This window comes from Emiliania huxleyi, assembly GCF_000372725.1.
Source record: "Emiliania huxleyi CCMP1516 unplaced genomic scaffold EMIHUscaffold_271, whole genome shotgun sequence".
Classification (NCBI taxonomy): Eukaryota; Haptophyta; order Isochrysidales; family Noelaerhabdaceae; genus Emiliania; species Emiliania huxleyi.
This window is the reverse complement of record NW_005200000.1, coordinates 20,044-33,530: the sequence shown is the minus strand read 5'-3', so window position 1 is coordinate 33,530 and position 13,487 is coordinate 20,044. Positions and strand designations below refer to the sequence as shown.

At 67.5% G+C, this 13,487-nt stretch overlaps 6 protein-coding genes across 6 annotated transcripts; 1 reads left to right on the top strand and 5 right to left on the bottom strand.

Annotated features, from left to right (window-relative positions):
- Positions 1–1,222: 1,222 nt before the first annotated feature.
- EMIHUDRAFT_238471 (hypothetical protein) lies at positions 1,223–2,394 on the bottom strand (the record flags this gene model as incomplete). The annotated part of the gene is made up of 2 exons (XM_005776806.1): positions 1,223–2,105; positions 2,201–2,394. 2 exons carry the CDS (start codon positions 2,392–2,394, stop codon positions 1,223–1,225), a joined length of 1,077 nt encoding a protein of 358 aa, XP_005776863.1.
- A 424-nt stretch (positions 2,395–2,818) lies between these two features.
- EMIHUDRAFT_238470 (hypothetical protein) lies at positions 2,819–3,945 on the bottom strand (the record flags this gene model as incomplete). The annotated part of the gene is made up of 2 exons (XM_005776805.1): positions 2,819–3,259; positions 3,418–3,945. 2 exons carry the CDS (start codon positions 3,943–3,945, stop codon positions 2,819–2,821), a joined length of 969 nt encoding a protein of 322 aa, XP_005776862.1.
- A 151-nt stretch (positions 3,946–4,096) lies between these two features.
- EMIHUDRAFT_238469 (hypothetical protein) lies at positions 4,097–4,930 on the bottom strand (the record flags this gene model as incomplete). Its single annotated transcript, XM_005776804.1, has 1 exon — positions 4,097–4,930. The coding sequence occupies one exon, from the start codon at positions 4,928–4,930 to the stop codon at positions 4,097–4,099; it is 834 nt and encodes a 277-aa protein (XP_005776861.1).
- Positions 4,931–8,457: 3,527 nt separating this feature from the next.
- Positions 8,458–9,827, top strand: EMIHUDRAFT_115888 (hypothetical protein; the record flags this gene model as incomplete). The annotated part of the gene is made up of 3 exons (XM_005776803.1): positions 8,458–9,176; positions 9,456–9,582; positions 9,684–9,827. The coding sequence occupies 3 exons, from the start codon at positions 8,458–8,460 to the stop codon at positions 9,825–9,827; spliced, it is 990 nt and encodes a 329-aa protein (XP_005776860.1).
- Positions 9,828–9,865: 38 nt separating this feature from the next.
- On the bottom strand, positions 9,866–11,411 carry EMIHUDRAFT_238465 (hypothetical protein; the record flags this gene model as incomplete). Its single annotated transcript, XM_005776802.1, has 2 exons — positions 9,866–9,961; positions 10,488–11,411. 2 exons carry the CDS (start codon positions 11,409–11,411, stop codon positions 9,866–9,868), a joined length of 1,020 nt encoding a protein of 339 aa, XP_005776859.1.
- A 305-nt stretch (positions 11,412–11,716) lies between these two features.
- On the bottom strand, positions 11,717–13,382 carry EMIHUDRAFT_238464 (hypothetical protein; the record flags this gene model as incomplete). Its single annotated transcript, XM_005776801.1, has 7 exons — positions 11,717–11,729; positions 11,865–12,055; positions 12,097–12,319; positions 12,393–12,739; positions 12,847–13,035; positions 13,108–13,290; positions 13,368–13,382. 7 exons carry the CDS (start codon positions 13,380–13,382, stop codon positions 11,717–11,719), a joined length of 1,161 nt encoding a protein of 386 aa, XP_005776858.1.
- Between the last annotated feature and the right edge of the window lie 105 nt (positions 13,383–13,487).

Below are 13,487 nucleotides of genomic sequence, written 5' to 3'. Positions count from 1 at the left end.
CGCCCGCAGCGTCCTTCTGCATCGAAGCTCCAGCTGCGGGCGGCTCGGCCGGCTCAGGCAAGGCTTGGCAGTCGCGTTTGTGCCACAGTTCGGTTTGGGTCGTGCCACAGGGTTGCGCCCGCCCCTGTCGAGGTTCTTGAGGTGGATGCCGCCTTTGGCCGCGTGTTCCCGCGAGGTGAGTCTGTCAGTACTCGAGTAGCGGCTAACCTCGAAATGTGCACCTTGGATGGCTGCGCTCCCTGTTTCGCAGCCATCCTTAAGGTTGCTCCCGGCCCAGTGGGGATTTTGGCCTACTCAGTGACCGTCTAGGGGCCCTAAATGGCCTGCAATGCCATATCTTTTGTGCCTAGCTTGTAGAGCACCTTAAAAAAGTACTTTGTCTTGGAGTGAAAAGTTTTTCGATGAGGTGGGGATCCGTGGTGAGCCGATTCCCAGATTCTCCAGATTCCCCCTCGAAAACCGCGCCTTTTAATTCACTGCGGCCGCGGGCTTTCTCGGACTACTTTTCACTCGAAGACAAAGTAGTTTTTTAATATTACGGTACCTACAAAAAATATCCGAGATCATATGGAGCTCACCACAGGGTTTGCGGCGGTCATTGTCCAGGGGTCCGGAGTGGTGAGGCGCCGGGTGTGGGCGGGCGTCGAGGCCGTGTCGAGTCCGTGTTGAGTGTTTACTAGCTCCGAGTAGAGGGGGCGTTCTGCTGCTAGGGGAAACCTGGAGCGCGGAGCTAACCCTCGGAGACCCGTGTTTACTTTAAGGCCCTTGCCCTGCGAACGCGCACCCCCGGGGCTAGGGCTCTCTTGCCCGTAACCCGATACCGATCATCCGGCCCGCTGGATGCGCTTCTCAGCTCACCGGCCCTGGATGTGAGGTTACCGACTGCACTCCAAGTGCTCCAAGACGTACGTGCAGTTTTCACGCGGTGTGCGTGGAGAGGGTCATGCAGGGCGCCGGAAGCGCGTGTATTGGCGTGTGTGGGAGTTCGGGTTGCCCGTAAGGCGCTCACACTCTGCAAGACATAGTACTTTTTTAAGGTGCTCTACAAGCTAGGCAAGATTAGGCACAAAAGATATGGCATTGCAGGCCATTTAGGGCCCCTTAGACGGTCACTGAGTAGGCCAAAATCCCCACTGGGCCGGGAGCAACCTTAATCAAAATACAACAATTGTAAAGCCGTACACGCAAACTGTGTACACGGCACACGGCCTAGCTACCCAAGCTATGCGTAGACGAAAATGTGGACAACCTCGGACCCCTCGTACCGGGTGGTGTAGGAGGCGTCCACCGCGCAGCGGCGGAGGTAGGCGGCGATTGCCTTCGCCTCAAAGTCGTTGACCAGATCGCCCCTGAGCGAGAGCACCTGCTGCGACCAGACTGTGGCCGGCGCGATCGCGGAGAGCTGGAAGCCTCGCTCGGAGGGCTCGAGCCGCGCGGAGAGGAGGTAGTTGTTGTACTCGAACACCTGCGCGAGCGCCTTGACGCCCTCGAGGAGCGCCGCCCTGCTCGGCCGCAGCTCGACGGTGGGCGCGAGGCCGGGATAGCGCTCGGCGATCGCGTCGAGGATCTTGTCGCCGACGCGCAGCGACAGCAGCGCCGGCAGCCGCGCATTGTCCCGCGGGAGGGCCGGGTCTCGCGCCACCACGACGCTGGTGCCGTTCGCGTCGATGAGCTCCTCGAACACCACCCTCCCGTCGCGCATCCCCGCGGCGATCGTGGCGTACTGGCAGTAGGACATGAAGTCGAAGTAGTTTGGGTCGGAGATGTCGCCCTGCTTGACGGGCGGCAGCGGCTGGCGGTAGCCCTCCCAATCGTCCTGGCGCAGCAGGAACTGGCGCTTCTGGAACTCGTCCATCGGCATGAAGTCAAGCTCGTCCGCCGTCGCGTACGACGTGCGCATGAGCAGCACCGCGAAGTCGATGTCGATGCGCCGCCGCGGAAGCGACCTGGGCCTCGGGCCGGCGGCACGCACCGCCTGCTCGCGCAGAATCTGCGCAAACGAAGTGCGGCTGTCGATCCGCTCGTCGAGCGGCCGCGGTTGGACCAGCGCTGGAGCCGGAGCGGGCACGAGCACTGTCGACGCGAGAAGATGCGCCGCGAAGGACCTGCGAGCAACTGAGGTGATGCCTTGCCGCATCGGGTTGATGGTAGAGGCAGGTAGGCACAAGACGGAGCAGAGAAGGCAGCCGCGCAGCGACACCCTGGGGTTTCGCTCTCCAGGTGCCCCCTGGCGACGCTGCGTACGATGAGGACCGCACCGAGTACAAAGAGGGCGAGAAACGCGTAGAACTGCGTCCCAAGCACTCCGCCGGGCCGGATGCAGCGTCCGGCCCACACCTGGCAAGCGCCGGGCATGAACGGCGGCTGCGGTGGCGGCGGACTCGCCTCTACCATGGTGCGCCACCCCTGCTCCTACGACGCGCTCGGCGAACAGTTTTGCGCCGCTCCTCGACGTTCGCGTTGTGTAAGTAAGAACGGCGGCGGGCGCTGCCACAATCTGCTATCTGGACAAACCACTTTTTGAGAGAAGAAAACCGTTGGGACACCCAAGCAAGCCTGCCCGCAGCCCGATCCCGATCATCCGGCCCGCTGGTGCGCTTCACAATACAACATACCAAACAAGCATAGCTCCCCGGCCGCCGCGCGCCGGGCCCGCCGGCCCCCGCCCCTGGGTGTGAGACTGAGAGACAGAGCAGAGAGGCTAGAATGTGTAATGAGATAGCTGGCCATGTGGCTAGACCATCTCCTAGAATGTGTAAGTGACAGCTCTGGCCAAGCGTGCAGTCATAAGACTGACTCCCAAAAGCAAAAACGGCCGTCAGGTGCGTATGCGTATGCCGCCAGAGACGCGCCACACACCCACCGCGTCGGAAGTGCCGGCGACACACACGACGCCCGACGGGTGGGGCAACACCCAGTTCGGCTTCTGCGCGAGGCTCGCCGACCCCACCGCGCGCAAGCTGGCCCCCTCCGACGCCCCCTCGGCCGGCGGCGGCTCGCACGCCCATAGGCGCAGCCGAGAGTCGTCGCCCGCAGAGAGGAGCGGCACCGCCGTCCCCCACCCTGCACCGCCGAGCTGCGGCGCAAAGACCACCTGCGACGCGGCGGCGCCGTGCGCGGACGGAGCCGCCGCGAGGAGAGCGCCGTGGTTCGCGTCTCGCAGCTCGATCGACCCGTCGCCGAGGGCGGCGGCAAAGGCGGTGCCGCCGGGCTCAAAGGCGAGCGAGTGAACGTGCCGCGGGTTGATCACGCGCGGCGCCTGTGGCAAGGTTCAGAGAGGGCTCAGGGAAGGCTCCTGCGAGCTCGGCACGGGTTGAAGAGGCACTGTGGCGCCGCTCCGTCCGACTGCGCCGGCGGCGCCGCGGCCGCGAGGCACCACGAGCACAGCGTCGCGCCGGTGAGGCAGTCCCACCGCACAGCAAACGCATCCGTCCCACCCGAAAGCAGCTCGAGCCCGCCGCCGCCGCCACCGGCTGGGCGAAAGGCGAGGCAGGCACAGATGGAGCCGTGAGCGGCGTCCAGCTCCGGCGGCTGGCTATCGCCATCGAGGTTGACGACGCGCACCTCGCCCGAGTCGTCGCCGATCGCGACATGCTCGCCAGCCGCGTCGATTGCCAGCGCTCCCACCTCGTCGCTGCTCCCGCCGAGCGACGGCACGGCAGGCTCGCGCATCAGCACGCCCGGAGCGCGCAGGTCGTAAGCAAAGACGTCACGTCCAGCGGCGCCAAAGACAAAGTGCTCGCACCCTCCACGGCCCACGGCGAGAGCGTTCACGGCCTGAGCGCCGGGAGCAACCATCGCCCGCGCCGTCCTCTGCGCGCCGAGGTCCCAGAGACGGACGGTCCCGTCCTCGCCGCCCGAGACCAGCATGTCACCCTCGCCCGCGAGGCAGTTCACACCGCCACGGTGGCCGCGGAGCGACGCCGCCTGAGACAGCTCTCCCATGGGATCGATGGAAACGGGTGCTGGCACGGCGGGGCGTTGGAGGAGGAGGTCTCGCGGCAGGCACACGGGTTCGGGGCTCCAACCACGTATGGAAGCCCAATTCACACAGGACCCACTGGCCCTCGTCCACACTCTACACCCTCGCCGCGCCTCACTCATCGCACGGCCCGTGCTTTTGGCACCATCGCTCCCGCCACGCGTCGTCGGGCCGCCCCCAGCCGATGGTCGCGCCCGCCGGCGCGAGCACGCCCGACACCCACGGCACCTCCCGCGGCATCGCGTCTGGCCACACGTCCATGCTCACCGCCCACGGCCAGTCCCGGCGCGGCGCTTGTCGCATCCGCTCGGGGTAGGTGCTGTGGCCAAAGTGCGGGTCCTTGGGCGCCTCGGGCAGGCGCTCCGCCTGGAACTTGAGCCAGCACTCGCCAAACTCGTGCACGTGGATGTCAAAGGCGAAGCAGCGCGGCGAGGGGCAAAAGGTCCAGATCTGGCACGCACGCCTCTGCCCGCCTCCGCAGAGCATCGCCGGCCGGCGGCCGTGCTTGCGCGCGCTCGCGGTGCCGTTGGCTTCGGCGGGCCACCACTCCTTCCCCTCGGAGCCGGCGCCGCCGCAGATGCGCGCGTGCGCCTGGCAGGCGGTGCAGCACTCGGACGCGCCAGCCAGGTGGAAGCCTGGCTTGCCGAGACCCCAGACGAGCGCTCCGTCGCCCGCGTAGCCGGTGTTGGCGCGGGCGTGGCAGGTTGCGTCCGCCACATCACCCTCGCCGCCGGCCACCGAGTCGATGTGCAGCACTCGTTCCAGCGCCTGCAGCCGCTGGTCAAAATCGTCGTCGGCAGCGGCGGCCGCGGCGGTTGATGGAAACGCCGCACTGTTGAGGAGCAGGAGCAGGCCGGCGGCGATCAGCAGGCCCGCGATCGACGATGGGACGGATGCCGACGAGCGCGATCCGCGCTCGCGGCCGAGCGGGGCATAGGCCGTCGGCATTGGAGCCTCTTCGTGCCGGAAGTCGGCTGCGACCGTGGACGGGCCGGATGGGGAGAGATCGAACCGAGGGCGAGTAATTCAGCGCGAAGACTCTCTGGTCGTGAAGATGTGGCCCGGGTTCACGCGGCTCGGCGGTGGTCGCAAACCAGCGCGAAGAAGGGTCTTGCGTGCGTCGCGTTTTTTCTTGCCTGCACATTCTTCCCACATTGAGCACTTGAGCACTGGATAGGGCCGATTCCGCGTGGTACGGGACCCCTCGATCGTCTCGCCCTCCCTCACTGGTGTGTTCATCGGGGGGGGTCATAACAAACACGGTACAGGATCGAGGTGCACGCTGCCGAAGCAGTGTCGTCCCCCCTCTCCCCGACGGCGATGGCGGTGTGACCGATCGAGCTACAAGAGGAGCTTGTTCAGCAGGATCCGGGATGGTCTGGCGCACTACCTCACTGGGCCTGAGACCGCCGAGACGCCCCCATCACCGTCTCGGATTCATGTGGGATCGAACCACTCCGGGATGGGCAAGCCCATCAGTTTCCGTTTCGCGTTTCCCTGCACCTGCAGGCGACGTGGCGAGAGAGGGATGAGTGAGGCTGGGACGGAAGGGGAGGGGAGGAAGGGCGGGGGCCAGACGGGGAGGGGGGGGGGGGGGGGGGGCCCTTTAGGCCAAAGAACCCAAGGGGGGGGGGGGGCTCAGATGGTCGAAGACTGCAGTCATAGCCGCTTGTAGACGTATTACACACACAAAGACTCATAGCAACTCGGAGGCGTATTACACACACAAAGACTCATAGCTACCCGGGTCAGCTACCCGGGCTTCCCACATTCAGAGAGAGAGATTTTTAGCAATACCAAACAAATCTAACACTCACGCGTCATTTGGGGCCTGGAGCCCTGTTCACGCGCGCGCGAGACGTGCAGACAGGGTGAGGGCCCAACAGGAGAATCGTGCTTTTTGGGTTGGGTTGGGTTGTTGGGCCTGGGTTGGGTTGTTCCGCGTAAGGTTGGGTCGTCGGCGCGAAGGGTGAGGTCTCGACCGCCGCCGCTCACGCCAGCGGACGGCCACCATCGGTGTTTTTGGCTTCGCCACCGTCCAAAGCGTGCGCAATGCGCTCGCCGGCATCGAGCGAGCACGCCTGTCCGACGAGCGGCTTGCTGTGTGGACGCCTTCTTGTGGCTCTCGCCGAGAGCGTTTTGCGTCCAGGGGTCTCGTCGCAAAACTCGTTGATGCTCTATGGATGATGAGAAGTGCGCGAGGTCCAGGGGTCTCGCGCACCCTCCCGGCTAGGCCGGTAGGGGACGGGGCGGCACTCGAGACTCGTATAGCAAGGCCCGTGGGGCACTCGCCACGGGCCGCTCCCACATGTCCCGGGCACAACTCCTCCGGAGAGTTCGCCCACCACAGGACCGATGTCCATGTCGCATGTGGGTCAGTCAGTGTTCGTTGTGGCGACCGAGTGCTCGCTGAGCGGCACCGAAGTGTGTCGCTACGGGCGGGATATGCTAGCTATTCTCGATTGCTCACCTTGACACGATTGCTTGCGCGAAGGCAGCGGAGGCGCGCAGCGAGAGACAAGCGATCCTGCTGCTGCAAGAGAGCAAAGCAGGTTAGGCCGAGCGACTGTCGACTCGAGCGTTGGTCGATCTGCGCGTGTAGGCGGAGTAGATAACCACCACGGCCGCGGCGCACCTCGCAAAGGTGGCCCGTGTGTAAAGCGCGCCGAGAGGTCTCGCGACGGGGCCGAGTCGAGCGTCGCGCTGCCTCTGGTCTGCATCGCGCGCCACACGGCGGCACGTCGATAGCGATGCAGCACCCCAGGGGCACCCGAGAGGGCGCCTGCGCGGCTGAGGGGCGCGCTAGAGCAGCCCGGTGAGCCCTAGCGAGGCGCGGGGCGCGCTCGAGCGGGCGGCCGCTATGAACGTCTGAGTATGCCGAGATGAGGCATGCTCGTGTAAGAGGCGGCGAGGCGGCTGCGGCTGCAGGCGGCCTTCCCGCCAAAGGCACGCGACGCGGAGGCGTGCGGTGCGTGTAGAGGAGGCGCAGGGCGCCTCGCGAAGGCGGCCAGCGCATGTGTGGCGCGCCGAGAGGTCGCTCGATACAGCGAAGTAGGGCGTCGCGCTCGATCGACTCGAGCAGGCCAGCTGTCTGCTGTCTCTGGTTTGCATCGCGCGCCACGAGGAGGCATGTCGCGGGCGATGCAGCGCCCCGAGGGCACTCGAGAAGGTGCCTGTCTGGCTGAGGGGCGCGCTACAGCGGCACGGTGAGCCCTAGCGAGGCGCGGGGCGCGCTCGAGCGACCGGCCGCTATGAATATCTGAGTATGCCGAGATGAGGCATTCTGGTGTAAGAGGCGGCGAGGCGGCTGCGGCTGCAGGCGGCCTTCCCGCCAAAGGCACGCGACGCGGAGGCGTGCGGAACATGGTCGAGGGGCATGGGCCCTACCGCGCTAAGGGAGAGGGAGGCGAGGGGGAGGGGGAGGGGGATGGAGGGGAGTGTGAGGGGTATGGGGGCGAGGGAATGGAGGGAGAGAGGAAGAGCAAGGGCGAGAGGGGGCAGGGGACTGGTCGATGGCATACTAGGGGGGGCAGGGTAGTGGGCGGCGATCGCCGCATACCGTCCTATGGCGGCGAGTATCGCTACGCCAGGGAGGACAAGGACGTCGACGTGCGGCTGCTGCTGTTCGAGTCGTTCGGTGGGTTTGGGAAGGGGGTCGGCGAGATCCTCTGCGGGGCGGCGAACGTGCTGCAGAACAAGCTGACGCGGGCCCAGTACCTCGATGAGGTGACTTGGACCACCAAGAGCTGGCTGGGGCTGCAGAAGCAGCGCATCTCAGTCGTTCTTCACACGGCCATCGCAGAGCAGATTGTGAATGAGCTTGCCAGCGGCGAGGGCGGTCGAGTGCACGGAGCTAAGTGCCTCGCCGTCCTCGCGGGAGTCGCTTAGGCGGCTCCAGTGGTGTACCTGTGCTAGTGCCAGTGCGCGCCAGTCCCGTGCCCAGTGTTCCAAGGTAAAATTCTTTTTCGGGGCACCTGTGACGGCCCCCTACAAGAAGGGCGACTACCGGTTTGCGCGGGAGAAGAATTGCGACCTGCGTTTGCTCGACTTCGAGACGTTCGGCGGCTTCGGGGACGGCGTCCGCAGAATTCTTCGGCAGGCGGCGGACCAGCTGAGTAACAAACTTTCGCACGCTCAGCACCTCGATGAGGTCACATGGACCACCAAGAACTGGCACGGGCTGCAGATGCAGCGCTTGTCTGTCGTTCTCCACACCGCCGTGGCGTGGCAGACGGTGAACGAGCTAGCGTGCGGGGACAGCGGCATTGTGCACGGAGCTAAGTGCATTGCCGTTCTTAACGGAGTCGCTTAGGCGGCTCCGGTGGTGTGCCGGTGATAGTACTAGCACGCGCCAGTTCGCACCTGTGTCGAGCCTGTCTGCTGTGAGAGAGAGTTGTTTTGTTTAAATTCTTTTTCGGGCGACCGCAGACTGGCGCGACACCGTTCCGTTCCACAAGCATGTCACCACTGCGCCAATGTCACTCGCCGCGATGTCTGCGGCGGTCGAGGGACTGGAGGTGGACGCGGCAGCGACTCGGCAGACGCTGATTCGCGTTCGTGGCGGCACGTCGGCTAGCTTCGCCGACGTGCTAACCCCTAACCCTAACCCTAACCACTCCTGCTCGTCGCCTGCGTGCGTCGCGGCTCGCCTCGTCGACGCCGCCTCCACGGGCGATGTCGAAGCGCTAAGCCGCGCCATCGCGGCTCAGCCCAGCATCAGCAGGGAGAGGGCCCTCACAGCCGCAGCGCTCGGCGGCCACCGGAGAGCAGTGCTCTTGCTGCTCGCGTCGACCGTGCTCGCGCGGCACGGCAAGCTGAGCTGCCTCCAGGTAGCCCTCCACCACCCGCGTCTCTCCTGCCGCGTGCGCGTGGCGATGGTCCGGCTGCTGCTGCAGCGGCGGCGGCCGCGAGGCGAGGCGCCGCCGCTGAGCGGGGCCGCCGCCGCGGCGGAGGCGCGCCGACAGGAGAGGGTGCGCCAGGTGATGCTCGCCTCGGCCTGCACGCCAGCTGGCCCATCGCTGCTCGCCACGCTCGCCTCGGAAGGCCACCTGCCCCGAGGCGCCGGCGGAGGCAGCCTTGCCGACGCGCTGGCCCTGAGCCGGAGAGCGCTCTTCGCGCTCCGCGGCGGCGGAGGCAAGGACGTGCGCGGCTGCTACGACGAGTACGCCAGCCATCGCGACGCAAACTACGTGCTGTGCGGCGAGGCGGACCCAACCCCGACCCGTCAACACCCCGGCCCACCACCCCGTCACCACCACCACCGCCCCGCCCTTACCACGGAGATGACCCGAGATGACCCGAGATCACCCCAGGCCCCCTCCAGGTTCGCGTCGGGATCCGGCTGGCCAGCCTGCGCGCCTTTGAGCAGGCGGCTCAGCAGCTCGCTCTCTGCGCGTCTGGGCGTCGCAGCAGCCCCCGTCCGTCCGCCCGGACGGGGAGAGAAGCTCGAGCCGCTCTGCTGCTGGCTCTCTAGGCTCGCCGCAGCGCCGTGGACGCCATCCTCACACGCCGCCTACCCTCCTCGCTTCCGCGCGGCCGTGCGCACGCTGCTGCTCTGTGCTGCGCGCGAAGGGGCGTCGCCGGCGGTGCTGCCGACCGAGGTGCGCACCCAACCCCACGCCCGTTCGCACCGCGGAGCAGCGCGCCTCGCCACAGCGGCCCTCTCCGCACCCATCTGCTCCACTCTGGCTCTTCGGCTCAGGCGCTGCTCCTTGTCGTCGAGCAGCTGGCCTGGCGATGGTTCTGGGACGTCGATTTGCTGCTCGAACGTGCCGACTCACACGAGCTTGGCGTCGACGTAGCGGCGGCCAGCGCGACCTCCTCCGCGCTGACGCCGTCACGGTGACGCCGCTGTCGCGTGCGCCGTTTCGCCCGTCTCACGTCTCAGACTCTTGTGCTCAGACTGGTCTCATCAATGCACGGAGACTCGAACGCGCCGCCCGAGTCGCTCCTGTTGTAGTATATCGAGAAATAACACAACTTTATGACGTGGGTGGGTGTCTCTCTATGAGTCTCTAACTCTCTATCGCCCGTCTCGTCTCCTCCATTCCCGATGCGCCCCGCTTCCCCACCCAGATGATGTCCCACTGGCGCCCCTCTGTGCGCCCATCGTCGCAGAGCCGCCCGAGTGAGGAGCTGACCCCGGCGGCGCTCCGCTCCTCCCCTTTCTCCGGCCCGCCCTCGAGACGACCTCCCACTCGTCCTCGCCGCCGTTCTCGCCGCCGCCCCCCTCGCCGCCACCTCCTCGCCCGCGGGCCAATAGTCCCCTCGCCCGCGCCTCGCCCTCGCCGCCACCCTCATCGCTACCACCACCAGCCTTGCCACCGCTCTCCTTGCTACCGCCCTCCTTGCCGGCGGCGGCGCCGCTGCCCTCGCCGCCGCCGCTGCCCTCGCCGCCGCCGCTGCCCTCGCCGCCGCCGCTGCCCTCGCCGCCACCGCTGCCCTCGCCGCCGCCGCCGCTGCCCTCGCCGGACCCGCCGCCGCCTCCTCCCTCGCTCTCGTGGACTCTGGTGATCGCGATGCCCTTGGCCGCCATCTCGAGCTCCTTGTCCCTCAGATACCGGCTCAGGCTCCGCCTCATCCGGCTCTCGAAGCGCGAGTCGGTCCTCTCGCGCAGCCACGGCAGCCTACAGGAAGGGCCCGCGCCAAGGCTCCGACAAGGCTCCGAGGCGAGGGCGGTCCTCTCGCGCGCTCGGCGCCGCTGCAGCCAGAGCAGAATGGTCGTCTCCCAGACGACGTGGATGTTGCAAGTCGAGATGTCGAGGTAGGCCGGCCGCAGCTGCAGCGTCGCCGGGTCGAGCAGCTCGTCGCAAATGTCGACAAAGTCGACCGCAGCGTGCTCCGCGCAGGCGGCGCGCAGGGCTGCGTTGAAGGCGCGCGTGCGGCCCTGCCGCGCCGCGAGCGAGCAGTCGGCGAGGTCCACCCTCGCCGCCTGCGCCTCGCTCAGCACGCCGTACGCGGCCACGCTCTTCGGCACGCTCTCCGCCTCGATCAGGCTGGACGGGTATGCGCCGACGACGAGCCTCTGTGCCGGCCCGGGCAGACCGGCGACAAAGGCGACGTAGGCGCGTGCGATTGCCTCGAGGTCAATCTCCTCGGGCGGCTCGCGGCCGTACTTGCAATAGTAGTACGACATGTGCACATCGACGCTCCCAAAGACGAAGACGGCCGTGTGAGTGCCCGGCCGCTGCGCAAGCGTCTTGGCGATGTCCGCGCGGTTTGTGTTGCCGGGCTTGGTGAGCCCCTTGGCACTGCCGCCCTTGTACGGCTTGATGCCAATCTCGACGTGGCGGACGAGGCTAAAGATGCGGCTGAACGAGTCGCCAAAGATGAGATAGCCAGCCTCCGGCAGCCGCTCGCGGCCGCGCGAGGGACCGGGCTCAGCACGGTCGGCAGCAGCGCCGCCGTCAGCGGGCGCTGCAGGCCCCATCGTCGGAGAGGACTCCTTCGAGCTGCAGGTATGAGCCCTCTCCGACGGGCGTGACGACGCGGCGCGCGCACTGGCCCTGCGCTCTGGCGAGGCACACGCACGCTCTGCGAGGCACACCACGCTCTCTTGGAGCAGAGCCCCAACGGGTCCTCGGAGAGGGTACCTAGGTACCCTGGGTGGGCGGGGCCTCAACTCGCCAGCCCTGCGCTGCACCGCGCTCCTGAGAAGAAGAATTTTACCCTGTGCTGGGCACGGGACTGGCGCGCACTGGCACTAACTTAGGAGAAAAGAATTCGCGGCGTGACTCACGCCTCGAGCCTGCACGCGGCCAGCTGCGCGCCGATCCTCGGGTTGACGTGCGGGTTGGCATTTGCGCGGCCCGCCGAGCACCGCGGTGAGCGCACCGCGCCGCGGGCGGCCGCCGCCCTCCGGCACGGCGGGTGGGCGTGGCACTCGCGCCGCTCGAGCGCCGCGGCGTTGTCGCGTTGCGCGGCCACCTCGCGCCGAAAGTCACCCCCCTCGTGCGCGGCCAGCGTCGCCTCGAAGCGGGCGACGGCGGCGTCGTGCAACCAGTGATCGTCGGCAGCGATTCGGCGGACCATGGCGCGGCACGCGGGCAGCGCCGGGTCGTCCTCGCCGCAGAGCTGAGGGGCGGGGGTGGGGTTTGGGAGGAGGGGCGGGTCACCCGGTCCACGCCCTCGTCATCCCTCGCCGGCATCTCGGCAGCCTCTCCCCCGGACCGCGCCTGGCTCGCCGTCGGGGTGCGGCAGTACTCGACGCCCACCCACTCGCCCTTCACCTTGCGCCCGCGGCAGCGATAGCGGCCCTCGCCCTCGCCCTCGCCCGGCTCGCTGAGCTCCGCGAGTCGTGCAAATGTGTTTTGCGTCGCGAAGGTGGAGCTGAGCCACCTGTTTGTGTCACGCGAGGATGTGTGGACGGCGCCTCACCACCGGCATGCCTCTGGTGATGCGTGGCCCACACCCGCCGGCCAGCCGCGCCGCGAGAACCGCAAATTCGGCCATCCGCTCGGTGGGGCCGACGAGATCCGCCTGCCGCCAAAGGCGCATGCGGCTCGGGGGCTTCGTGGCGCGGGAGAGCCCCGGCGGGCGAGCGTCTGCCGAGGCCAGGGCGAGCTCGAGGCGCCGCCTCTCCTCGGCAGAGAGCGCACCAGAGGGCGGCTCCGCGAGGTAGCGCTTGGGCCCGACGATGAGCTGCATCCGGGGCAGCCCCGCCAGCCCGCGGGGCCAGGTGACGGCGAGCGCGCCAATGAGCAGCTTCCGCGCCTGAATTGGGAGGAGAGTCTCAGCAGGGTGCTCCATCGCGCCCGCCTGTCGGACGCCCCCAGCGCGATTCAAAGGCCAGCGCTGCTTCCACACGGTTCCAGAGTACGAGTGCGGCTGGCTAGCCACGCGCGCGCCTGCAGGTTGGCGGGCACCGTGCTCTCGTTGAGCCGCACGAGGCCGCGGTAGCCCGCCTCCCAACGGAACCAAGAGACGTACCACGCAAAGGGCTCACGCACGCGCAGGAACACCTTGACGCCAGAGCAGCCACCTGCACTGACGCCGAGTGCGCGCAGGCGAGGCACGTCGCGCGACCAAAAGAGGTAGCCGACCTCCCCGTGTGCCTGAGGCGACGAGAGAGACGGGCGTCACTCCCCTCCTCCTCTCTTCTGCCCCCAACCCTCTGCCCTCGCCACCTCGGCACAGACCCGCTGCCCGCGCCGCAGAGCGTCGCTGACCTCCGCTACATCCCACGGCCTGGGGTTGCCGCCGCGGACGCAGCGGCCGTGCCGCGAATTCTGCTCGAGCAACGAGCGGAACGTGGAGCCGCCGTTCTTCTCGACGTGCCTGAGGGAGGGTGGCGTTTGAGCGGTGCCCGCCTGCCCACGGGGCTCCAACAGGGATCTCGGGCCCGAACATGGCTGGCGGCGATCAGCCCAACTTGCTCGGGGGTCACCAGCTCTGAGAGCATCTCAGCTGCTCACACAAGCCACTGCTATTGTTGCTCACCTGTCGATGACGACCGCGGCGCAGCCCGGCGACGTGCGTGGGCAGGCCTCGCAGGCCGGCCAGCCAC